The sequence below is a fragment of the Anolis sagrei genome, chromosome 2, assembly GCF_037176765.1.
Source record: "Anolis sagrei isolate rAnoSag1 chromosome 2, rAnoSag1.mat, whole genome shotgun sequence".
Taxonomy (NCBI): Eukaryota; Metazoa; Chordata; class Lepidosauria; order Squamata; family Dactyloidae; genus Anolis; species Anolis sagrei.
This window is the reverse complement of record NC_090022.1, coordinates 279,938,231-279,965,967: the sequence shown is the minus strand read 5'-3', so window position 1 is coordinate 279,965,967 and position 27,737 is coordinate 279,938,231. Positions and strand designations below refer to the sequence as shown.

The following is a 27,737-nucleotide window of genomic DNA, read 5'->3' as shown; positions in this document are numbered from 1 at the left end:
TGGTAGTGCTGTTTCTCACAAAATTGTAGCAATACAGATTTGGAGGTGGGGATTACAAAAATAAGCATGAAGGTCACAGCTGGTGCACTGCCCACCTGGATAGCAAAGGGCAATTTCTGATCAATGTTCCTTTCTTATAGTGTTTGTGATATAATCTCGAATGAAGCACAGAACATTTGTCAACCAAGAGCTTCTTCTCACCTCCCACATTTGCCCTTCTTCTGGTTTTATGCGCAACTCATAGTCAAGGGTGAGCCAGCCCGATCTGAGATCTCCCAGCAACGGTGGCGACCATTTCAACAAGAGATACTCTCCATACACTTTTTTCTCAAATTCCAGAGAGAGGTTTTCTGGAGGATCTGGCTGAACTGAAAAAGGAAGGATTGGATATTTGCAACCTCCAACATTTCATAAATGAAAAAAAAATACCTTTCTCTTCACTCAAAGGGTCAATGATAACTCTTCACCACTGCACCCACCATGATATATTACTGGATCAAACAATGCTTGCTGAACTTTATGATACTCAGCGAAAGGGCTTGTATTTAAAACTGAACATAGGTGGGGCATTTTACCAGAAATAGTGGCAGCAATCTCAGACTGTAAATAGAGAAAACTGGACCACATGGATATTTAAGACTAGAATATTTTTTCCCCTGGCAAAATATGCAATTCAGCCCTGCTCTTACTGCAATGGCAGTGTGTGGCTTCATGTCAATGGGGTGGATTTAACCTAAACTAGGGGTGTCAAAGTCATTTTCATTGAGGTCCACATAAGATTTATGGTTTTTTGTGTGTGTCAGAAGCGACTTGAGAAACTACAAGTCCCTTCTGGTGTGAGAGAATTGGCTGTCTGCAAGGACGTTGCCCAGGGGGTGCCTGGATGTTTTTTTGATGTTTTACCATCCTTGTGGGAAGGTTCTCTCCTGTCCCCCCACATGAGAAGCTAAAGCTCAACAGATGGGAGCTTATTTCACTCCCCGGATTCAAACTGCCAACCTTTCGGTCAACCAGTTCCGTTGGCACAAGGGTTTAACCCATTGTGATACCTTATGGTTGCTGAATCCATTGATGGATAGGATATAAAGATGAACTATCTGTTTTTTACATATTGGTTAGTGATCTTTAGTTTGTACTTGATATGGGTCCTCAGATGTTATTTAACAACAACTCCCATCACTTTTGATTATCCGCCATGGAGATTGGGGATAATGGGAGTTGTACCCGAACACCACTTGTGGCTCTGAGGTTGGCGAAAGGTTAAAGTTTTAAAGTCAGACATCATATCACAAGCCTTGTGTCTGAATTCAAACCCCATTATCCTTACTAAGTAGAATTAATTGCAGCCTTCCAGATGTTACTGTATCACAACTCCCATCAGCTCTAGTCATGATGTCTAATGATGGGGAATATAGGAATTGTAGTCCAGCAACTGGAGGGCCTCATAAAATGACACAATTGGTCAGATTTGGCCCACAAGCCTTGAGTTTGACACATGTGACCTGAACTATAAAAGAATTCTCCAAGGTGTCAAAATTATGGATCGTGTAAAGTTCAGACTAAAAACTCAGTGCTTCCACTGACATGGAAGTCGGTAGTTACACTGTCCCCAACTTGCCATCATGCAGGACTAATGAGAGACGTCACACAAGTCCAGAGTTTTGAGAAGTCATTCTTATGGATTGTAATTCCCTGAGTGCCCCAACGAGCTTGATTGATCCATACCTATGTTAGCCACATCCACATAATAAGAGTCAGAGGAGGTGCTTCCCATCTCATTCATAGCCTTTATGGTAAAATTGTATGTCCTCCAAATAGAAGTATGCTTTTTATTAAAATAACAAGAATTGGGTCCTGCTGTTGTGTAGTCTGGACATTCATGGAACTCATCCTCTCTGAAAAATAAAATGTAACAAAATAAATACACAAAACTTAACCATACTATTCTCATGGCTATCACTAAGACACTATTTCCAGAGGAAGAGGTACATTTCTCTGTTATGACAATCTAACGACATAGAGGCTCACAATATTTTTAAAGCTGTCACACTTGTCACAGCCCAGGTTTTTGTCCCAGATGCACAGAGTGATACTTCAATTGTCAAATTATGGGTTGGTGCTAAGAAGAAAATAAACAGTGAGTGTTGGAAGTGCATCAATGATTAGCATTGAATGCTTCAAAGTGGGCAGTAACCACGTCATGTCTACGTTCTATACCCAGAAAAAAAACGCAGAAGGCACATATAGTGATAATTAACTTGGACAGCTGCAATTATAAACTGAATTGATGATAGCAGGAAAGCTTCCTTCGGAAAAGGACTTTTATCACTATCAGACCAATGTGTATGAATCATCACCTTGGGCAAGTGCGAAGGAGTTACAGGATCCTGTCCTCAATAACAATAACTGGATGTTCACAAACATATTGGGATTACTCTGGAAAAAATGTGGATTTAATGCTGATTCTTTTATTTATGGAAGCAATGAAACCATACATTATTTGTCCATGTACCTTCAAGTTGCATGCCAACTTATGGTGACCCTATGGGTTTCATAGGATTTTCTTGACAAGGAATACTCAAAAGATTTATTTATTTATTTCATATCAAAAGCATTGCATAAATTAGTATAAAACTGATAAAAAATAGATGGCGCGCAGATGGCTAAATATCTTTTGACCAAAAACGGGCAACAGAAACGGCATTGTCTGTAGCCTCCAACAATTCCTCTTCTGTACATGAGGCAGGGCACAGTGGACAAGCATACAGATGTGGAGTTGTCTGTTCTGCTCCACAGTCACACAAGGTGTGGGATTCTTTTAGGTAGTGCCATATTGCCAGGTTGTCTTTTGATCTGGCCACTCCACTTCTGAGTCTATTCAGGGACTTCCAAGTTGCCCATTCTTGGTTTGTCCCTGGAGGAAGACTCTCATGGGGCGGGGGGCATCCAGTTGGGATTTCCTAGTTTAGCTGCCCAGAGGGATAGCCTTGCTGTTGCTGGGGGGATGCCAAGAGATGATTTTGCCAGATCCTTCCTCTGAAATCTAGCCCACACACCTACCATTCTTTGGTGGCCTCCCATTAAAGTTCTAACCAGAACTGGTCCTACTTAGCTTCCAGATGAGGAGGGATCTGCTGTGATTTGGGTATTTAAACACTTGCTGCTGATTAGTAACCTATTTATTTGAGCGCCGAAGGAAGTATGCCATGACATGTGAGAACCTTCAGAGTACCACAAGACTCTCCACTGTTGTGCCATTACCCAGAGGAGACATTTCAGTTTGCACATTTCTAGTAATGTGACTCTGCTTTAATTGCCATGGCTACAAGCTGTGAAATATGAATGTTTGTCATTTGACAAGGCACTGGAGTCCTCTGACTGAGAATTCTAACTACAGCCAACCCTCCACATTTGTTGGGTTAACTTTTGTGGAGTTGGTTAATATGATCTTTTTAGGAAACTCAGCACAACTTCTGGCTGGAGTTGACTATAGAATTGCACTGGAGGACCAAGAGATTGCTAGATAGAGGTTCTCTCAGATTAAAAAAAACCCCCACTGGATTCCTTCAATTCTAAGACACAGCATTTTGACATATAAAACATCTCTAATAATGGGATGCATCTTAGAACAGTGGTTTTCAACCTGTGGGTGCCCAGATATATCGGCACTGAATGGTTGCCTGTTGGAAACCATTCTGAGTCCCACTTCGGAGCAGGCATGTAGCTGGGGGGGGGGGGGGCTCGGGGGGCTTCAGCCCCCCCCCCCCGAAATTTTCATGGTGGTTCGCGAAAAGGCCTTAATGGTGCATTATTTAAACTGTTATGTTTATTCATATCATGATCTGATCACCATACTCAAGATATCCCATATGCATGGGGGTATTGGGGTAATGATACAAAAGGTTTGCTAGGGTAGATCCTCTTTCACTCAGACTCAGCCCCCCCAAAACCCCCCTGAAAAAAAATTCAGCCCCCCCCCCCCGAAACGAAATCCTGGCTACGGGCCTGCTTCGGAGGTTGAGAAGGACGGGGTAGAAATGTTTTAAATAAATAAATAATAAATAAGATGTTTTGGCCGTCAACTCTCAGAAATTCTAACAGCTGGAAAACTGACTGAGATTTCTGGGAGTTGTAGGCAAAATACCTGGGGACCCACAGGTTGAGAAGCAATGATCTTAGAATCATAGGTGTGAATCATAGGTGATCCTAGAATCATAGGTGTATTTAGAAAACTGTATTTATTCAATTCTTAGATGTCATCAATTGTAAGATGCACCCTAATTTCAGTACCACCGACAGAAAAAAACTTGTTACTGAAATTAGGGTGCATCTTACAATTGATGGCATTTTAGAATTGAATAAATGCAGTAATACTTGTTTATTTGCAACTTTTCCTCTTCTGCAGGGGTCCTGTGCCTCTAACCCCAGCAAATATGGAGAGCTGACTATGGAATCATAGAATCCTTGAGTTGGAAGACACCTTCTGGGCTATCCAGTCCAACCCCATTATGTCAAGAAGCAGGAAATTGCATTCAAAGCACCCCCAACAGATGGCCACCCAGCCTCTGTTTAAAAGCCTCCAAAGAAGGATTCTCCTCCACACTCTGGGGCAGAGAGTTCCATTGCTGAACAGCTCTCACAGTCAGGAAGTTCTTCCAAATGTTCAAGTTGAATCCCCTTTCTTGCCATTTGAAGCCATTGTTCCACGTCCTAGTCTCCTCCCCAAGCTGCAAACCTAACTTTCCACCCGGTGTTGACATAGCAGTTACAATGGAATCAAAGTACTATAAGTTTGACCTGTGAAAGGGACCTTTGAAGTGAGGATGTTCTCATGTGGAAAAATCTAAAAACAAACCCCTGACAGAGAGGCAGGATGATACAAGAGCCAAGCGCTAGCTTAATGAGTTTCTGCTTACCCTTCCTTGTTATAGAAGAAAATGTAGTTATTAGGGAGACCTCCGTCAGAACCAGGTTTCCACCAGCAAGTAAAGGTCTCTTTTTCGGGAGAGCGGCATTTTATTAACTCTGGTTTCCCTGGGGGTTGGCCTGAAAAGAAGAAAACCCAAATGAGTCAATTATGTCAGTGCTGTGTGAAAAGGCCAAACTTGTTAAATTAGGAGCAGAAAGTCTGGGGTTCGAACTCCTGCTAGGTCTTGATTGAGCCATGCACCAATTTGGAAGCCACCTGTCTCTGTTCCCCAAAATTGATTTCCAACTGGCTTTAAACAAGGTGATTATAAATCTGGAACTATGGATGGGATGAAATTATTTTGTTGCCTTGTCAACAGGAACCAGTCTAATTTGCCTTTCCCGAATCAGCTAATAAACTGAAGCAATTTCAACAGTCTCACTCAAGAAATACTTACAAAAAAACCTAAACAAGGGAAAAGTGCATTCAAAAGATGATGTTCCAGGAAAAATAATAAACAAAAAAATAGGAAAAGTAGGTGGCAAAATGTGTACCTTAGGCCAATTCTGCACAAAAAAGTATAATAAACTAAATTTGTATTCAAACCAGAATAAATAGAGAACAGAATGGGCGTAACAGCAGGACAACAGAGAAACAACGAGAAGCCAAAATAAGAGCTAGATTTGCTTACTCTATTTTGGAACTCCTGCTAAAGGGAGAGGGATGTAGTTAAATCAGAAAATTGGTGGGCAATTTTTCTTCTCTGGCAACCACGCTCCCAAAGCTGTTTTGTCTAATCTAAAAGAAACACCTGCCAGGGTTTGATTAGACTAATCTGTGTGATGTACAATTTGGCTCTAGCAAATTAGGTTTACAGTCACTCAGCTATACACCTTTCCAAAACACTGGCCCCATTTAACTTTTCAAAATGGGAAAACAATTAGCCATTGACTTACCACTGTGGAGTTTGAAGTAGCTTTCTGGACTCCATTCACTGGCCTCCCCGCTATCTCTTACACAGCGAACCTGAGCAGTATATTTCACGTCTGGATGCAACTGAGATATCTGATATTGTGTTTGCTTTCTGACATCATAAATCTAGGAAAGGAGTTAAAAACAAAGAATTGTGAGGATTGGGGGCTCTCTTCAGATTAAAAAAAGACATCAAAATGATACTTTTACACTAATATACTGAAGCATTTGGCACTATGTTATTATGTAGTTGTCCTAGTACTTTTCAGACTGAGAAGCAAGGTATGAAAATCTATAAACAAGCCAATAAACATATAAAATATCTAAGAATAAGACTATACAAGGCAATAATGGTAGGAATAATGAGATGAAGTTTGGACATGCATGTGCATTACAGGATTCTTCTTCTTAGGCGATGCCTCATTGTCTGAGTAGGATTTTCTTCCAAGATCGGTGTACTGGCGGTGGGTACGTAGGTGACTGTGGAGCCCTATTATTGACCTGCATGTTCTCCCGCAGTGAGGGCATCAGTTTCCAGGTGGAAGGCGGTCCCAGTTGGGACCGTCTTCCACTAACATACATATTTTTGCATCTGTCTTGAAAAGCAGACAAAATATTTAATATGTATTTTTAAAATTTATTTTACTAGGATGGAATACAGGATGAATATATCAAAGTAGTCAGACAGTTATAGTTTGATGCCATCCCCGCAAAAATAGTATCCACGCCTTCCTCTTAGCATGTTTCTCTCTTTCACCTTCCATTCATGCCTCTTCAAATTCTACAGCACTGCTGGTCACAGCTGACCTCCAGTTGGAGCGCTCAAAGACCATGGCTTCCCAGTTCTCGGTGACTATGCCATAGTTTTTAAGGTTGGCTTTGAGCTCATCTTTAAATCTCTTTTTCTGTCCTCCAGTATTCCGTTTTCTATTCTTGAGTTCAGAGTTGAGCAACTGCTTTGGGAGACGGTGGTCGGGCATTCGGACAACGTGGCCAGTCCAGTGAAGTTGATTACAGGACACATTCATTGCTTCTATCTAAACCGCTCTGCTATCTACTATTTGTCAGTTTTAAAGCCTTGTTTTGGTAGTATTTCTTTTGAATAATGGGAATGGTTGCAGCTCTGACTATACTCTCTCATATTTTAAAGCTCCTTTATAAAAATCCCAATTTTGCTAAAGCATGCCAATATACTTGCCTCCCATTCTGCTCCTCCATCAATGTTTGTTTGCAATTCATAATTGCAGGTTTCCCAGCTTGCTGTACCATCAGTTATTGAAGGTGGTGGTGACCATTTTGCCCACAAATACATTGTCTCGTTCAATTGTCTGAGCTCCAGAGAGAGATCCAAGGGAGGCTCTGGCTTACCTATATAAATGAAAGTTCAAAACATAGTCCTTTATTGTCAAAGAATCTGGTTTTATGATACCTTATGTACATGACTAGAACTGAATCAATATAAAAGGGATTGGCACAAAGAGCTCCTCAACAATAGCCAGCAAAGGAAGTGTGAAGAATGGAGGAATACAACAATATCCAGATGTTCTTCTCTTACCTAGAGTTTGCATGTCCACAGAGTAAGGATCAGAGAAATTACTCCCCAAATCATTGGTAGCTTTTACTGTGATATTGTATGTGGTCCAAAGCCTGGTGTGCCTTTTATCAAAATAACAGGAATTGGGACCTGCTGATATGTAGTCTGGACACTCGTGGGGCTGTTCTTCTCTGAAATAAAAGAGCATAATGCAAGTCTTAAACAAAAATTGGTCTGAAACAGGCCATCTTAGACTTAAAGGCATGGCTATTACAACAGCAGGACATAGACATAAGTCCTCCAGAAGTCAGTGGGGCTTCTTTCTATAAAAGCACTGAAAGCCTTAATCCAGATAATCAAATTTCTACTTTGAAGACATTGGCTCAGATGATGCCCATTTGACAGGAGTCAACCAGATGCTTCCAGAAAGCCCTCAGATACTGCGCAAAGGCAAAGTTTTCCAGCTCTCAAAGCCCAACAGCTCATGCTTAATGGCATCATTTTGGGATCCCTAGAGATAAAAAGTTTTGTATATGAAATGCTGCTGCAGAACATTGTGTCTCTATCCACCTGTTATGATTAATATAATTTCCAACAGATGAACCTTAATATGAATGGTCAGCTTGGGAAAATGATAGTTTTGAAGCAGTGGTTCCCAACCTTTTTTTGACCAAGGACCACTTTGACCAAGGACCACTATGACCAGGGACCACTCTCCAACATTAGTACCATTTTCCTCCAGTTTTCAAACTTCTAGCACTGCAGAAAGGGAGATACTGAAAAATGTTCACACCTAAAAGCATTATATTTCCTTTGCTTTCATTTCCTTGCTAACTCTGCCTGCTCTCTTTCTTTGAATGCCTCTTAATGGTATTTCAAATGCTCAACTAAAATTTAGGGATTGAAGGAACATTTATTTATTTATTGTATTTCTATCCCGCCTTTCTCAGCTCGAAGGCAACTCAAGGCGGCTTACAATTTGGCAGACATTAGATGTCACAACAGTCATAAATACCATTAAAACATTTAACATGATGTAATAAAAATCCATATAAAAACCATTAAAAGCATATAATCACCAAAGTCTTCAAGTTAAACTTAATTTCCATTAGCATTGTCTAAGTCGTTCCATGATCACTCTTTCATAGTATCATACTTATCTATTACACTGCATTTCCAAAAGTTTGTTTGAATAGCCACGTCTTTACTTTTTCCCGGAAGGACAGGAGGGAAGGGGCCAATCTAATACCCCTAAGGAGGGAGTTCCACAGCCGAGGGGCCACCACTGAGAAGGGCCTGTCTCTCATCCCCACTAAACATGCCTGTGAAGAAGGCGGGATCGAGAGCAGGGCCTCCCCAGATGATCTTAAGTTCCTGCGCATTGTGTAGAGGTGACAATTACACCCCACCTCTACACAATGTGCAATACAGCCAAGGTCAAAAATATACAGGTCTTCTGCTGAAAGTAATTAGGAAACAAAACAATTAAAACTTAACACAACGTTTATTGGTGGCTTTTGGGAACCAGAGGGAAATTCTGGAGTTTCAATCAAAATTTTCTTTGGAAGAAGAACTGTTTACATACAATTTCCTCTCCAGAAGAAAAGCAAACACAGATCTTTCTTCTCATTTTTCCAGTTTCTTACCTTTCTGTGATATACAGTAGAGAGTAATTTTTAGGAAGTCCTCCACTTGAATCAGATTCCCATCGGCAGGTAAATGATTCATTTCCTGATAACTGGCAACCTATTATTGTAGGCTTTCCAGGAGGTGATTGACCTGAATAATTGCAATAACAAATGCAATGATTGCCACAATGAGGCTTTAGTAGAGCAGGGTTGCATCTTTGAACTCACTTTAATGGCAATGATGGGCATCAGAATGCTTGATTTGTATGCCACTTTGTATGCCAAAGTGGGCAACATTGTACAAAAATGAATAGAATAATTTCAAAATACATCCAGGAAACAGGAAAACATAATAAAAATATTTCAATATCTTATTTTTTAATTGATAAGAAAAATTAATTCCCAAATCACAAGTTTTAAATCAGTAAACAATGTGACAAAATCAGTATGTATAACTCAAAACAAGCAGGCAAGAGAACAAATTACAGAGGAACACTTATTAAATGGATTTGTTTCAGTTATATGTGCAGGATGATCTAGTGAAGCTAATAATATATATATTTCAGAATTTAAATTTCCCCCCAAAATTGAGTACTTACCATCCACAAGCCACATGCTCAAAGAAAGAAGCACGGTAAGTGTCTTTGAAGATGAAGTATGAATTCTCATGGTGGCCTTCCCTTTCTCTTCCTTCTCCTCCTCCTCTTCCAGGAAGGAATGAAAATTCACTGGGAAACAAAACAGAAGACATTGTTTACTAAGGATTCTTAGTGATACACACATCTTCAGTCTCATGTTTTCAAACTGTTGGTTAATTAGTCCTTTTCTCACATAGCCCAGACGGTAACAAAGCAGCTGACAAAGCAGCTGACTACAGCATATGGTAGGGATGGAATTAATATTGATTATTTTTCATGTCCTGGAGGGAATAAAAGGGTTTCCTGACAACTGGGAAAGTCTTGTGAGAATAAACGGAACAGCCACAAGATTTTTCACTTCTAATTAAGTTATTAAAAACAAATCCATACCATGGTACTTGAAGTAATGTCAAATTGCATTAATTCTAACATGCACCCAATGTTAAAATGTTTAATATTAGTATATTTTATACAAAAGCTGTCATCAATGCTGAAATACAACACTGTCTGAGCTCTGCAAGTGCAGCATTTTCTCAAATGGAGACTCGAGTGTTTAAGGATCAAGTCAGTTGTGGATATTACAAGATGCTTGTTTATAAAGCCATTGCTCTCTTGTTATAGAACTCCAGTATGCTGATGATTATGTAGTTTGTGCTCATTCAGAAGAAAACCTATAAGCCACTCTAATGGCAGATGCATAGGAAAAGCTTGGCCTCTTACTGAACATCGAGAAAACCAAAGTGCTCTATCAGAAGCATCAACCAATCTTTCTGCAATGCCAGAAATACAGCTTAATGGTTTAAAATTAGAAAATGTTTACCATCTCTGCTACCTTGGAGCCACCTCTCCACAAAAGTCAGCATCAACACCGAAATATAACATTGTCCGAGCTCTGCGAGTACAGCATTTTTCCGAATAAAGTAGAAAGTGTTTGAGGATTGGGACATTTGTAGGGATACTAAGATGCTTGTTTATAAATCTATTGTCCTCCCAACCCTGTTATATGCCTGTGAAATATGAACCATCTACAGACATCACACTCAACTTCTGGAATGATTCCAGCATTGCCTCCAAAAAATTCTACAGACAGGTGGACAAATGTCAGTGTTCTGGAAGAAGCAACGACCACCAACACTGAAGCAATAAACCTCTGCCATCAACACCGCTGGAATGGCCACATTGCCCAAATGTCTAATCGCCATGTCCCAAAGCTGTTACTATACTCTCAACTGAAGAGTGAAAACTGTGGCATAGACACCAAGAACTGGGAAGCCCTGGCCACTGAGTGTTCTAACTGGAGGCCAGCTGTTACCAACAGTGCTGTGGAATTCGAAGAGGCACAAATGGAGGATGAGAGGGAGAAACGTGTCAAGAGGAAGTTGTGTCAAGCCAACCCTTGTCAGAACCATCCATTTGAAAATGTATGTCCTCATTGTGAAAGGCTTTGTGGATCTAGAATAGGTTTCCACAGCTACTAATGGATCAATCTTCAAGACTCTACTTCTGGAAGACAATCATACTCAACCATGAGGGATCGGCTATGATGATATGCTGAGTTACTATGTGTTTTGCCAATAAGATGCATGGTGAAAGAAGAAAGTGCAAAAGCTGGGATGCAGTTAAACAGCACTGATTGATAACTGGCAAATGGAGGGAGAGGATGTGGAGGCAGTGACAACTCCTAGGTGTAAAGTTTACTGCAGACGCAGACTGCAGCCAGGAAATCAGAAGACTTTTACTTCTTGGGAAGAGAGCAATGACCAATCTTGATAAAATAGTGAAGAGTAGCAATATCACACAGGCAATGAAGATCCGCATAGTCAAAGCAATGGTATTCCCCGTAGTAACCTATGGATGTGAGAAGTGGACCATAAGGAAGGCTGAGCGAAGGAAGATAGACGCTTTTGGACTGTGGTGTTGGAGGAAAATTCTGAGAGTGCCTTGGACTGCAAGAAGATCCAACCAGTCCATACATCAGGAAATAAAGCCTGACTGCTCATTGGAGGGAAGGATATTAGAAGCAAAGATGAAGTACTTTGGCCACATAACGGGAAGACAGGAAAGCTTAAAGAAGACAATGATGCTGGGGAAAATGGAAGGAAAAAGGAAGAGGGGCCGACCAAGGGCAAGATGGATGGATGACATTCTTGAAGTGACTGGCTTGACTCTGAAGGAGCTGGTGGTGGTGACGGCCAACAGGGAGCTCTGGCGTGGGCTGGTCCATGAGGTCACAAAGCATCGGAAGCGACTGAACGAATAAACAACATTAATAAAAAAATTAAACCTTCGACTGACACAAACAACAGACCAGCAAATGTTAGCAAACAAGCAAAATGTAGTGATGGAATTATTTCAAATGCCAGGGGTGCTTAGACAGCACTCAGATGCTGAGGTTGAAATCCTATTGCTAATCCCAATGAGAACATACCTGTGAAATCAATTGTAACTGGCAGATCAATACTTGTAGAAGTTCTATCCATTCAATAGGTAGATTCTAGTTGGAGTAACAGTAGGATTTAAGCCTTAGAATCACACAATTTTAAAACTGAAGGAGACTCTGGGGCTCACATCAAACAACTAAACTATGGTTAACCAAACAGAGAAGCAAATTTCCAGTGTTTTTTTTTTAAATCCATGCTGGAGAAAGAGAAGCAATGTGGGGAGCGTTGGCACCTTCAGCTTCACTGGATTTGCTTCCATAACAATAAACCACATTATTACATCCAAACCGAGTGCTGTGTTTAATCCACAGGAATTGGTTTCTGCTGGTCTCAAATAAAACCTGCCGTTAGCCCCAGAACAGTTATTACTTCCCTAAGGAGGTGGCAGGAGGAGAACCTACCACTGAGAACAGGCGCTTTAAAGTAAGAGTTTACACAAATCTCTAACCCTTTGATTCCATGTAAAACTCATTTTTAAAACATTGTAAAGCTGACTCTAGATTTCTAATCTTTGTCTGTTTACCTGGCTGGCTACATCCTACCTAATTTGAATTTCAGCAAGGTTTGCCTTTGTATGGTCACACATCTCTTGGATTTGTCCAGATCTATGAAATTTAAATGAGAACAAAAATGAAACATTGAGTTCAATGAGTCCATTGCTTTAATGCCTCTGAAAACACTACTGGAAGAAACTGAAAAAAGGGATTCCACATTAGGAAAAAGCTCCTGATGATATTTGACACTGGAACATGATGCCTAAGAGTGTAGTGGAGTCTCTGTCTCAGGAGGGTTATTACACAGAGGCTGGATAGCCATTTGCCGAGAGAGGTTAGATTGTGTATGGCAGATGGGTTTGGACTAGATGGCCCTTGGTGTTAGTAACTGTAGGCCCCCAGGAAACCAAGAACCGCTCACAGATAAATCTGAATACACTTCCTTATTTTCCAAACCACACAGCAAGGTAGAAAATTGCATCTAAACTCCCAACCTCCTCAGATTCTAATTACCGGTATACCCCTTGTTGTCTTTCAAGTCTCCAAGTGCTTTCACATTCCCATAGACATCGCCATCTATCTAAAGAACAATTATCTGGTTCCCAGCCTTGAGGAGCCAGATGCCCTCTTGCTTACAACTCATTACAATACAATCATTTGCAACCCCAAGGTAGCAGGATTCCCTTTGAAGTTGAAGATGTGATTTATTATGATTGGAAGGCAACACAGGGGTTGCTTAAGACCTTGCGTTTGCACTGGATCATTTACAAAATATGCGCATGATTTTTTTTCGTGTCAGGAGCAACTTATGAAACTGCAAGTTTGACAATACATCAAACTGCAAGTTGCTTCTGGTGTGAGAGAATTGGCCATATGCAAGGACATTTCCCAAGGGATGCCCGGATGTTTTGATGTTTTACCATCCTTGTGGGAGGCTTCTCTCATGTCCCTGCATGGGGAGCTGGAACTGACAGAGGGAGCTCATCTGAGCTCTCACCGGATTAGAACCTCCGACCTGTCGGTTTTCAGTCCTGCTGGCATAAGGGCTTAACCCACTGTGCTACCGGGGACTCCTGCCCATGACTGAGTACAGTGGGTTATTCAAAACAGCATGTACTCCTTTTTGCTTGGTGAGACCTAGTTTCTTGCGGGAGATTTCTCTTAAAAACTAACATTGTGTCTTGGGCTCACCATATTTTAATTTTTGCTTTGTATATTTTAATATGCAGTATGTCTTTAGAAATGTGTTTGATATAATGTTTGTGATGATTATGAGTTTTAGCTCTGTTGTAACCTGCCTCGAGCTATGAAGAGAGGCAGGAAAAATAATAATCTTATTTCATAATCATAACCTTAAGACTGCATACAACAATTTCTTCCACCCGTGATAACAAATTGATTGGGTTGTTGTAGGTTTTTCCGGGCTATATGGCCATGTTCTGGAGGCAATTTTTCTCCTGACGTTTCGCCTGCATCTATGGCAAGCATCCTCAGAGGTAGTGAGGTCTGTTGGAAATAGGAAAATGGGTTTATATATCTGTGGAATGACCAGGGTAAGACAAAGGACTTTTGTCTGCTTGGGATAGCTGTGAATGTTTCAGCTGATCACCTTGATTAGCATTCAATGGCTTGGAAGATCAGCAAATTGGTTGTCCAAGTAAAAAAAGAATTTGGATTTTATTACTAATTTATTTATTTATTATTTATTTACAGTATTTATACCCTGCCCTTCTCACTCTGTAGGGGACCCAGAACGGCTTACAGAACACACATACAGCAAGCATTCAATGTTGGTTATACAATTAACAAGGACAGACAACACAAACAGAGGTAAAGGCAGTTTTTCCCATCTTATTTCCAGCAACTTGGAGGCTGTGCTCAATTCCGACCACGGGAGGTGCTGTCACTCCATCTTCCATACTGAGGAGCTTTCCTCCAATTGATGTCCTTAAGGGTGCTTTTATTACCTCCCCGTTAAAAGTGGTACCTATTTTTTTTCTACTCACATTTCTACTTTCAACCTGCTAGGTGGGCAGGTAAGCTGGGGCTAACCAGGCCTGTAGCCGAGGGGGGAGGGTGTTAGGGGTTCAACCCCCCCCCAAATTTTCAGGTTGAAAAAAAACCTGGTTTACTCATGAATTTTAACTGGTTAACCAAATCCCCATGCTAAGTCTATGAGACGCAAAAATTAAGAGTTCCTCCAGAACTGCAAGCACTATTATCTCAAGCAAATATTGACAATTTATTCACACTGTCATTATTTGCAGCAATAGCCAATTAGTGAAGCAACCAAGTTGGGAGGGGGTGTTGAATGCTCTCATTAAGGAGGCCAGACTTGGTGGAGGTGGTTGACAGGGGCGGAGCTGCAGGCTATTGAAGGTTGCTCTGCCCCCTGCTGTGCTCTTTACTTCAGTGTGAGCTAGGAGGCAGGTTTCAACCCTCACTGAAATTTTCAACCGCCCCCCCCCCCTCTGGCTGAAATTTTCAACCCTCCCTGAAATTTTTTTTCTGGCTTCAGCCCTGGGGCTAACGGCAGGTGCTCAGCCAGACCTAGTCTTGACCTGTCAACCTTCTGATTGGCATGATTTTTCTGCAGGACAGTGGTTTGGTCTGCTGTGCAAAGCCCGGCCCCTGTAAATCCCCTTGGGGAGAGAGGGAGGTCTATAAATAAAGTTTTATTAGTTTTATTTAGGATCTTACAGGTACTGCCCATTATGGAATTCTTAATGTTTGGAGAAAAGGAGGCACAGTTAATCATGGCTGAGCCCAGAAGCAGGGCAAAGGCCCTCCCTCCATCCCAACTGCCCCTGCCCTGCTTTGGAGAAAGAGAAAAAGAGGTTGTACCTGTGGGATTTAATCCCTTCCCTCATTGCCACTTTTAAAAAGGGTGAAAATAAAACTGTTCCCTGCCTCCACATTTGCAATTTAATTAAAGTACAAAAGGAAAAGGCACTCTGAGAAACATTCCATGCAACAGATACTACCTACCTCTTCTTTTGTATTGTTTGCAACAGTACTATGCAGCACTAAATGGGAAAATGATCACAATGTGACCTGGGCTTTGTGCAAACGATTAGATTGTAAGGCTATGCGTGTATTTGTGTGTACACATACGCTCCTGTAATTACTTTCCTTGGGCAACGCTTTCCCCTTTTAATGTTTATTTAATGGCAAGGATCCTGAGTGTCCACAAAAGCACTCTCTCCTTTCCTGCAGGGAAGCCTCACTTCCTGATTCATTCATTTCAATTTGAATGGGGCCAGCCGCAGAGCACAGACAAAGTAATGCAATCAGGAGATAAATGGTTTGAAGATGGTACACTGAATCACGTATATATGGCGTTCCAGCCACTAATAACCTTCCTGGGCAATTACTACTCTTTTAAATAGCACTTCCCCATATTACGTCTTATTTGAGCACTTAGTGAGCACATATTTTCTAATTTCCTCTTTGCCTCTTGACATCTTGTCTTGACATCTTGAAAAACTGGACATTCTGTCACAAGCCAATCCTGTAAACTAATTGCGCAGACCAACATTAAGCACCTGGCTTTTCCACACTTGATTGATCAAGTCACTTTCCTCCTTTTCCTCAAGTGTTTCCACAAAATTAATTTCTCTAAAGAAAAAGTCTTCCCGACTTCTGTATTATCAGCTGATTCTCTTATGTCCTTTCCCTACCAGCTATTTTCTGTTTCTACTTATCACTGCCTTAGTCATTTTTTGTCTTTTCTGTACTATCCCCGGTGGCACAGTGGGCTGCTTACTGAAATGTTGCAGGTTCGAATCCGGGGAGCAGCATGAGCTCCTGCTGTTAGCCCCAGCTTCTGCCAACCTACTGGTTTGAAAACATACAAATGTGAGATCAATAGGTACCGCTCTGGCGGAAATGTAACATCACTCCATGCAGTCATGACATCCACATGACCTTGGAGGTGTCTACGGACAACGCCAGCTCTTGGGCTTAGAAATGGAGATGAGCACCAACCCCCAGAGTCAGACACAACTGGACTTAACGTCAGGGGAAAACCTTTACCTCTACCTATACTACATAAGCATTATGAAGTTCCCAGATTTAAATAAATGACCTTAGAAGGTGGTGAACTTTTGTTCTTGGAAAGTTTTATACTGGGATTAGATGGGCACCTCTCAGGGTACTTTACGGATAGAATCCTGAATTGGCAGGAATTATTTTTATTTATTTTCAGAAGGTATTTTAAAATGGCATTCTTAGAGGCATTTTAATAGGAAATTTTCAAATGCTATGCCATTGTTTTGCAAGTTTTGTGGAATTTTTCTCTTTTCAAATATATATATAACGAAGTAATGGGAAAGTAACAAGAAATGTGACAAGCAGTGTAACAAATTTCTTTCTCATCACTGCAATTATAACATCATTGAGTAAAATGTCAAACAATGTAACGAGCAATTCCACTCATTACATTTTTTGACATTTTACTCATTATGTTTGCGGATTTACAAGTTTTTTTGTCTTCTTTGTCAAAGGTTGCTAGTGTCTCACCAAATTACAGCTCCCAAGATGCCACACTATTGAGCTGTAGCAGTTACAGTATTATCAAATTGCAATAATTCTACAGTGTAGATGCACCCCAGATGAGCCTCATTACCAAATCTGTAATGTTATCATTTTACTGCAGAGTGGGAGGCACCATGATAAAAATGTAACGTACAAAACCACAGTCCCACTCCATACATACTATCTCATGAGTCCTGAAAGAAACTGTTTTCCTTGAGTCATACTGCAGTGTCATTCCATAAGAAATAGATGGGGCTGTGCAAATATGAACTATTATAAATATATGAATTACTTCTATGGAGGAACATAGTCTGCTATTAGTAACACTAACTGGCACAACCTGGAGATCACAACCAGACACAGTGAAGACATCTGCTCTTGTGCTTTGCTGCTCTGCGAAAGCCCAGTGTGGAATACATCTCACCACGTTAAAACAGTGGACGTGGCTCTTAATGAGACATGCTGCATTATCACAGACTATCTATGTCCTACACTGCTGGAAAAATCATACTGTTTAGCCAGTAATGTACCACCTGACATCTGTCAGTAAGTAGCAGCCTGTAAAGAAAGGACCAAGGCATGGACATCTCTGACCTATCCTCTGTTTGGATATCAACTAGCAAGCTAATGCCTTAATTCAAAAAAGAGCTTCCTAAGATCTACAGGGATACCTGCAGGAACACCTCAGCAAGTGCAAGTCCAAAAGTGGCAGGTTAAAATCCAGAACCTCAATCAGTGACTGATACTCGATGAGAAACTCCCTCCTGGGCACACAAAAGGCCACAGATCACTTACTACAATGCAGTCTGAGCCCTGCCACATGTACAATGGAGGACCTTCTCACATTGACACCAGAGGCAAACCACAGATCACTTACTACAATGCATTGAATGAAATGTTTGCAGCTGCATTGGTTTTATTCTCAAATAAAAATCCAAACATTGGAAGGATGGTTCTGAAATGGGCACAACCCAAAGGTAATTGAAAGACATAATAATAACAAAAAAAGCTATTGGAAAGCAAGTCACCACAGTTTTCTACAAGAGACTGGAAATAATATGTATGTGAAAAAGCATTAAAAAGTTCCTTTCTTGGATGAGAATCTGCAGAATCCCTCTTTTGGTTGGGGAATCTTGACTTCTAATCCAAACAAGGATTTTTGAAAACCTCTGAGACCTGAAATAATTGAAAACCTTTGTTGAACTGTATTCACAAGTTCTGCCCTTTGTATTTATGTGCATTTGAGTCACATGTTGACTTATGGTGACTACACAAATATCGTAGAGCTTTCTTAGGCAATGAATATTCAGAGGTTTGCTAGTTCCTTCCTCTAAAATAGAGCCTACAGTGACTACTATTCATTGGTGATTTCCCATCCAAGTACTGACCAAGGCTGACTCTAATTCAAAGGTCAGATTAGATTTGGTGCTTTCATGGCATTTAAAATTTTCTGTCTGAGACCCATTTGGGGGAGAAATCAATTTAACAGACAAATGTTTCATTAAAAATAAAGCAGCAAACATCCAACCAGAAACTTTCTTGCTTTTGTCCCTCTACCAATTAATGCAAACTGTCTTCCTTCTCAATAAGAAAGGATGAAAATGTCTATGAAGCCGACTTTCTTAATTTCTTACCACATATGCATGGCCTCTGAATACACACGCAGGAAGCTTGTGGTAGACTTCAGAGAAAAAAAATATGGACAAAATCATATATACGTTTTTCAAATGTGAATGGTTAAAAATGTATACAGCTGAAAAATCTAACTGAACATTCTTTATTCAAGGCATGATATAAATGCAAAGCTATGTGATGAATAATATATATGAACACACGCCCTTTGAGGAAAAAGTGTAGATGTAAAATAGCCTAATGTTTATGCAGGAGCTAAAACAAATGCAATATAGACAAAGGATAGGATGAAAATATAGGTGGATTTGGGATCAAATTAAGAGTTTTTGACACATCTACTTCTCAGCGAATATAGACCTAACCTGACTTCAAACAAGTTTGCAAAATGGATTTAATTAGCTCAAATCATGGCTGTTACAAGTTCATAGAAGTCCAACTAGGATGATGCCCGAGGATGTATCTACCATCAGAATTAATGCAGTTTCATATAAATGTAACTGCCACTTCTCAAGGCTACTGAATTATGAGAGTCATAGTTTTACAAAGTCTTTAGCCTTCGTATTGTCGAAGGCTTTCATGGCCAGAATCACTGGGTTGTTGTAGGTTTTTTCAGGCTATATGGCCATGGTCTAGAGGCATTCTCTCCTGATGTTTCGCCTGCATCTATGGCAAGCATCCTCAGAGGTAGCATCCTCATTACCTCTGAGGATGCTTGCCATAGATGCAGGTGAAACGTCAGGAGAGAATGCCTCTTTAGCCTTCTCTGACAAAGAGTGCTGGTGCCTCACCGTACTACAAATCCTATGATTCTATGGCACTGAGCCATGACAGTTAAAGTGATGTCAACCTGCTTTAATTCTGCAATGGAGATGCACCCTGATCTCTACATCCTTTCAAAAGGTAGGAAGTAAAATCTTACCCCTCTGCTTCCTGTTCTAGAACCAGTGGGTCAGAAAGCTCTCACCTTCGTTGTGCCGTTCCCATTAACATGCTCACTTCTCCTCTTTGAAATGATCTCTCTGGCTGGTGACACAGGCTTTGTTTTGAAGCAAAATTGCTTCCAGTATCTTTTTGCTGCTCAATTTTCTTGTTTTGCAGCTGAAATGGGCATTGTTTTCTTTTGTTCTTTTTTTAATCCCTAGACTGTTGTCTGCAGGATGATCTTACGGTACGAAAGAGTTGCCAGACATCACCTTGGTAGATGCATGTGTTGCTCTGATAAGCATTTGTGGGCAAGATTGGTCAGGAATGTTTCCTGCAGAAGCGGTGCTGAAATGAATGGAAGTTGTGCAACTGCGCAGCTGGTGTGGCTCTTGCTCAAGGCTCTTTCTGTCAAAAGTCTCCCTAGAGAAGATACTACAGAAAATCTGTGAGCATTGAAGTAACTCATGCAGGTTTAAGAATTGTGTTCCTCCTCGATTTTCACTAAACAATAATACCCATGGTGCATTGGGGAAAAATTGTGATAGTTAGAAAGACAGTCTAAGCCTCTGTCATACCTAAGCTGAGATACGTGTGGCCGCACAACATCAGAATGTGGTTAAGGTGTCAAAAGTTACTAGTGAGGAGGCAGAGATAAGCTAGGAGAGGTGCAGCAGTTTGCTTTTGCCTGAATCTTCAGGAAAGATCAGAATGTTTTCCCTTACTCTTCACTCCCCCTAAGTGCAAACTACTTTGAAGGCAGTTTGCATTACATGAAGCAATGTATATATGTATGCATAAGTACAGAAACTGTTGCAAAAAAAATCAATACCAAAAATCCAGATCAACGTATTCACAGGTCAGTATAAGTACAGTACACCAGCCCTGCTATACGCATGTGAAACGTGGACTGTCTACAGATGTAATACGCAACTCCTGGAATGATTCCATCAGCGTGCTGGAAGAAGCAAAGACCACAAGCCAGAGTTGGTGATCCTATGCCATCAACTCTGCTGGACTGGCCATGTTGTCCAAATGCTTGATCACCATCTCCCAAAGCAGTTACTCTACTCCAAACTCAAAAATGGGAAATGAAATGTTGGTGGACAGGAAAAGAGATTTAAAGATGGGCTTAATGCCAAACTTAAAAACTATTTATTTATTTATCGTGTCATCAGCAACCATACCATTGTGTTACAATTCTAACAGAACAGAACAAACACACAGATTAAAAAGAAAAAGAAAAAAACACACAGATTTTGCAAACTTGGTAGTTGGTTAAATGTCCTTTGACCAGTATCTGGCCACTTGGAGTGCCTCTGGTGTTGCCGCAAGAAGGTCCTCCATCGTGCATGTGGCAGGGCTCAGGTTGCATTGCAGCAGGTGGTCTGTGGTTTGTTCTTCTTCACACTCGCATGCCGAGGATTCCACCCTGTAGCCCCGTTTCTTAAGATTGGCTCTGCATCTCATGGTGCAGTCTGTTCAGCGCCTTCCAAGTCGACTTAAAAACTGTGGTATAGACATTGAGAACTGGGAAGCCCTGGCCCTTGAGCACTCTAACGAGGTCAGCTGTGACCAGCAGTGCTGGAGAATTCAAAGAGGCACAATTGGAGGGCAATAGGGAGGAACGTGCCAAGAGGGAGGTGTGACAAGCCAACCCTGACTGTCCCTATCTTCCATCTGGAAACCAATGTTATCACTGTGGGAGAACATGCGGATCAAGAATAGGGCTCCACAGCCACCTACGGCTCCACCACCAAGACACCACATCTAGAAGACCATCATCCTTGAGTTACGAGGGATTGCGAGAGAATAAGTACTGTATCTTAATTCTCACCAAAGGTTGAGTGCTAAAAGGCGAGACCTTAGTCCACCTTGGAAGAACTTAAAAGAAACTTTTGAATGCCTGGGCAAGGCAATGGCAGTGACAACTGGCCCCCGTTTTCCTAATTTCCAACATACCTCACAATCTCTGAGGATGCCTGCCATAGAGGCAGGCGAAACATCAGGAGGGAATGTGTCTGGAACATGTCCATACAGCCCGGAAAACTCACAACTACCCAGCAATTCTGGCCATGAAAGCCTTCGACAATACAAACACAAAAATGGTTGAGCAGAAGCAGTGGAAGGTTTTACCTTTTCTTCCTAAATTAGTGTATCGAAATCAAAAATGTAAAGGTGCAAGCAAAAGAACAGAACTCTATGTATAAGCATTTATCTGCAAGATCCAGTTCTGCTACTGAAAACAAATTATTGGCCAAGTATATGCTCCGGTTTAGCTTTTCCTTTGCCCCATGTCCACCTTCTCAAGCTTACGTTTTGAATTAGCCTCCAGGTGATGTATCTCACATTTATAGTGGAAAACCGATTAAATCCTGCAAAGTAAATCCTATCAAGCACAATTTTGGTATAGCATTTTGAGGAGTGGACTAAAGAGTTGAAGGCACACAGCTACAACATATAACAGCAGCAGCAACAACAAAACCCTGTCACTGGCCTGTTTCTGCTTTAAGAGAGTGAAAAGCCATACTTACAAGATTAAGGTGAATGATCATGCTTCTGTTCTTCTGCCTCCATTACTGACAAATCAAATTAGTTCCTAGAAGAAAAAGAAGAAAAATTATTTTAGTATAAAGCTAGATTTAGAAATATTTCTAAAATTCTTTATAAAAGTAGTTAGAGGGTTTGAAGTTCTATTGGCTCAATGATTGTTCACTGTACAATAATTTTGACTCCATAGGAAAAGGAAGCATAATAATAATAATAATAATAATAATAATAATAATAATAATAACATTATTATTAACAAAATTATTATTATTAATTAATATTAATACGAGGATTTAAAAATTGACCTGCAAAGACTCTGGCACAAACCAGTAAAGATGGTCCCAGTGGTGATCGGCACACTGAGTGCAGTGCCCAAAGACCTTGGCCTGCACTTAAACACAATTGGTGCTGACAAAATCACCATATTTCAGCTGCAAAATGCCACCCTACTGTGATCTGCACGCATTATTTGCTGATACATCACACAGTCCTAGACACTTGGGAAGTGTCCGACATGTGATCCAATACAACAGCCAGTATAGTGATCTTGTTTGCTGTGTACAATCTTGTTGTGTTTCAAATAACAACTGCTACTACTACTTTATTCTTATCCCCCTTCACTATCTCCCCGAACGGACTTGGAGCGGCTTACATATGGGACAAAATGTCCACAAAACAAAATACAAAAGCAAAAACAATCCATTAAAACAAAAACACCAGCATCATAAACTACTGCAATCCAGATAAAAACACACTAAACAGATTGCAGTAAGGTTCCAGACAAAGTTCAATAAAAACCAATAATCAGGATTACTAAGATGGCCGTGACCAAGCTATATAAGGGCTGGGCAAGGGATAGTGCAACCAGTGTGCCACAGGGCCAGGGAAGTGGATGAAGTGCAGAACAGAGTACTATATGGTGACCTAGGGACTGGGCATTTATAGCTAGGGATTATCATCTTATATTCATTTACTGAGGGACAGAAATGTGAAAGACATCGCTGTGATGTTCAATGCACATCTGCATGGGCAATGCACAATGGCACCCATATATTCAACTCTGCCATCACAACTTTCAGAGTAATCTCATGGTCAAAATTGTACAACCATATGGGTAAGGAATCATGGGAGTTGTAGTATGGGAAGACACCAGCACTCTTGAACAGAGATGGCTAAACAGTTTGTAAAACCACATGGCAATTAAAGTAGGTTTTTTAAAATCATGTCAGAAGTGAATTGAGAATATACTGCAAGTCACTTCTGGTGTTAAGGTGGTGTAAATTAAAATGATGTAAAGCTGCACTAATTCTACGGTGTAAATGTGCCCTAAGAGGATGACAGTCCCTAGATCTGTTAGGACAGTTCTGATGCAGTGTGTTCTCCTGTTCCCTAGAGGGCATGTGAACACAATACACTGTGAGCAAAAAAAAAGTTATTGGAAAAACTTTTGCAGTTGTTTCTTTCTCTCCAGAGCAGTGTTTCTCAACCTTCCTAATCTTCCTAATACAGTTCCTCATGTTGTGATGACCCCCACCATAACTTTATTTTTGTTACTACTTCATAACTGTAATTTTGCTACTGTTATGAATCATAATGTAAATATCTGATATGCAGGATGGATTTTCATTCACTGGATCAAAATTGGTAAAAATACCCGACACCCCCAAATTTGAATAGTGGTGGGTTGAGGTGGGGGGTTGATTTTGTCATTTGGGAGTTGCAGTTGCTGGGATCTATAGTTAACCTACACTCAAATAGCATTCTGAACTCCACTAACAATAGAATTGAGCCAAACCTGGCATACAAAACTCCCATGACCAACATAATATATTAGAAGGGTTTGGTGGGCTTTGAATTTTGAAGTTGTAGTCCACCTATATCCAGAGAGCACTGTGGACTCAAACAATGATGGAATTGAACCAAACTTGGCACAAATACGCAATATGCCCAAACGTGAACACTCGTTGAGTTTAGGGAAAACAGATTTTACATTTAGGTGTTGTAGTTGCTGGGATTTATAGTTCACCTATAATCAAAGAGCATTCTGAACCCCACCAACTATAGAATTGGGCCAAACTTCCCACATAGCACCCCCATGACCTACAGAAAATATTGTGTTTTCTTATGGTCTTTGGCAACCCCTCTAACACCCCCTTGCAACTCCCCCAGGAATCCCGACACCCCCCCCTTCCAGGTTGAGAAACACTGCTCTAGAGTTTCTTTCACATAAAAAAGCAGCAAAGTTCAGAGGTGATACAGGTACATTGCCCTTAAAGCACCAGCCTCACCAAATAATAATAATTTGACATTTGGGAGTTGTAGTTGCTGGGATTTATAGTTCACCTACAATCAAAGAGCATTCTGAACCCCACCAATGATAGAACTGGGCCAAACTTCCCACACAGAACCCCCATGACCAACAGAAAATACTGTGCTTTCTGATGGTCTCTGGTGACCCCTCTGACACCCCCTTGTGACCCCAACCAAGGGTCCCGACCCTCAGGTTGAGAAACTCTAGAGTTGCTTTCACATTAAAAAAGCAGCAAAGTTCAGATGTGATGCAGGTACATTGACCTTAAAGCACCAGCCCCCTCAAAATTAAGTAGAATGTGGTACCCATAGTTTAGTTCCCCTATTCCTTGTTCCAGCTTTCAGCTTGGGAGCGTCGGAAACACCTGCATGAAACACCTTTCTCCACCCCACAAAAATAAATGTCTTATTTTGCTTCTCTTTCCCCACCTCCTTTATACTCCCATTGCCTTACTCCACTTCTTTCTGTTGTTTATTAATTCCTCGGGGGATCCCAGCAGAATTCTTAGGGTTAAGAAGTTCAAAGCCCAGTTTTCTCAGCCAGATGACGAGTCCCTAGTATGAAGTCTGGCACAGAACATAACAAGGCCATCTAGAAGTAACTCCATAGAACTGACAAAAATGGCATAGCACTTGAAAATTTCCTATTAAAATGCTTTTAGAAATGCTATTTCAAAACACCTTCTGAAAATAAGTAGAAATCATTGCTTATTACAGACTCAAATTCCTTTACCCTTGCTCATTTCATCGCCTTCGAAATGTAACTTCATTTCAAACATGTTTACTCCAAAAAGTTAACCGGTACCTGCAGTGCTTGTGACTTGATACTGCCAAGGTCATTGATAAAACAAATATGTGTAACTTGAAATCCCAGAAGCAATGCCTATCTAACAAGAGTGAAAATATCACTCCCCTGCCAGGTTCTTTGCTCCTTTGTCCTTCCCCACTTCAAGCAACCATTTTTTTCTTTGCTTCCCATTAATGAATAACCACAACAATAATATTCAGTGCCTTGAGAAAGGGGAAAAGATCACACTGGAGAACAACCTTCAGCTATTCTTTTCGAAGACACTTAAAATAGTTTTAGAAATGAGATTGTCTAGAACATTGGATAGATCAGGGGTGGGAAATGTGAGTAAAAGAGTCCCTACAGGTGTTGGTGCACTTGGTGTAAAATAGTGTTTCTCAGGCTATCTGATATGGGACACCAGCAGGGAATTATTTCCAAGTGTGCCAGGGACAGCACCATGTTTGTGGCCATGGGATGGAGATGTTTCTTCAAATCCTGCAAAATCACCACAGACTAGCTTGACCACCAGCATTTCTCTGGGGACCAGCAATTTGAATAGCAGTAGCATACAGAATTCAGATCCAAACTTTTGCTCAGATTGTAACAACAACAACAACAACAACAACAACAAATGCAATTAAGGCCAGGATTGAAAAATCAGCTGATGTCCCAAAATGCAGACTGTGCAAGGATGCTGATGAAACCATGGACCATAACCTCAGCTGTTGCAAGAAAACCGCACAGACAGACTACAAACAAAGACACAATTCTGTGGCCCAAATGATTCACTGGAACTTATGTCACAAGTACCACCTGCCAGCAGTAAAGAATTGGTGGGATCATAAACCCACAAAGGTCATGGAAAATGAATATGCAAAAATACTGTGGGACTTTCGAATCGACTGACAATGTTTTGGAACACAATACCCCAGACATCACAACTGTGGAAAAGAAAAAAGCCTGGATTATTGATGTCGCCATACCGGGTGACAGCCGCATTGAGGAAAAGCAACAGGAAAAGCTCAGCCGTTATCAGGACCTCAAAATTGAACTGCAAAGGCTCTGGCATAAACCAGTACAGGTGGTCCCAGTGATCATTGGCACACTGGGTGCCGTGCCAAAAGATCTCAGCCGACATTTAGAAACAATAAACATTGGAAAAAATCACAATTTGTCAACTGCAAAAGGCCACCTTACTTGGATTTGCGTGCATCTTTTAGAAATACATCACACAGTCCTAATAATAATGGATCATTGATGTTGCAATCCTAGGCGACAGCAGAATTGATGAGAAGCAATTGGAAATGCTTACACAATATGAGGTTTTAAAGACTTATCTGCAAAGACACAAGCTAGTCAAGGTGGTGATTGGCACACTGGGTGTAGTGCCTAAAGACCTTGGCCTACACTTAAAAACATTCAGCACTGACAAAATAATCCCTTGTCAGCTGCAAAAGGGCAACCTACTCAGATCTGCGTGAATTATTCGACGATACATCACACAGTCTTAGACACTTGGGAAGTGTCCGACATGTGATTGAATACAAAAGCCAGCATAGTGATCTTGTTTGCTGTGCACCAATCTTGTTGTGTCTCTAGTAGTAGTAGTAACAACAACAACAACGACAACAACAACAACTTTATAACTATCTCCCTCAGGGGACTCAGGGCAGTTTCCAACAAAGGATGGCAAACATTCAATGCCATAAAATAATACAAAAGGAATAAATAATCCCATGAATAAAATATATATAACACATTATAACAACTACCATACTAACAAGGTTTAAATGATTAAATAAAACATAGAAATCTATCAAACCTACAAAGTAACAAAACTAATCAGTTTAAAAACAATTAAAAACAGTTAAAATAACAATTGTTATATAATTTATCCACTGCCAACAAGCCAGAATAAGGTGCTGTGTTCTAGTTTTTTTTCAGTTTGATGTGATTTGTTTGGTTATTATTTATTTATTTATTGGTTAGTTGGTTAGTTATTTCGGGTAAGTTGACCATCCCAGCTTATGGATTTTTAAGGTGGTGAGCTGGGGCTAAATATTGGCAGATAGGTCATTAATAATTCTGCATATTTGCAGTGACATTTTTACAAAACCATGGAAACAGTTCATGTTTGGGTATGTGAACAATAAACGCAATACACTGATATGTAAAAATAGAGAGATAGATAGATGGAGTTGGGCCTCCTCCACATCAATTGATTCAACCATCCGCACCTGGAAACTATTCCTACCTATCCCCAAAATTCCAAAGAATAAACATTGATTTTGCTATTTGTTAAGGGTTTTAATTTACTATGCTAAATGTAATATGATGGCATTTGCGCATCCACAGATTTAAATCTATATTCTGCCCATCCCT

General features: G+C 40.6%; 1 protein-coding gene across 6 annotated transcripts in view; it reads right to left on the bottom strand.

The window, feature by feature from the left end:
- Nucleotides 1–27,737, bottom strand: part of PRLR (prolactin receptor) — a 173,422-nt gene that overhangs the window by 10,868 nt on the left and 134,817 nt on the right. For all 6 annotated transcript variants that reach the window (XM_060761381.2, XM_060761384.2, XM_060761383.2 and 3 more), the window contains 9 exons: nucleotides 22,240–22,304; nucleotides 9,643–9,771; nucleotides 9,062–9,194; nucleotides 7,437–7,606; nucleotides 7,080–7,249; nucleotides 5,866–6,007; nucleotides 4,917–5,046; nucleotides 1,726–1,895; nucleotides 202–368 (listed from right to left, as the gene is read on the bottom strand). In XM_060761381.2, coding sequence (XP_060617364.2) covers nucleotides 202–368; nucleotides 1,726–1,895; nucleotides 4,917–5,046; nucleotides 5,866–6,007; nucleotides 7,080–7,249; nucleotides 7,437–7,606; nucleotides 9,062–9,194; nucleotides 9,643–9,712 — 1,152 coding nt within the window. In that variant the 5' untranslated portion in view covers nucleotides 9,713–9,771; nucleotides 22,240–22,304. The remainder of the gene's footprint in view (nucleotides 1–201; nucleotides 369–1,725; nucleotides 1,896–4,916; nucleotides 5,047–5,865; nucleotides 6,008–7,079; nucleotides 7,250–7,436; nucleotides 7,607–9,061; nucleotides 9,195–9,642; nucleotides 9,772–22,239; nucleotides 22,305–27,737) is intronic.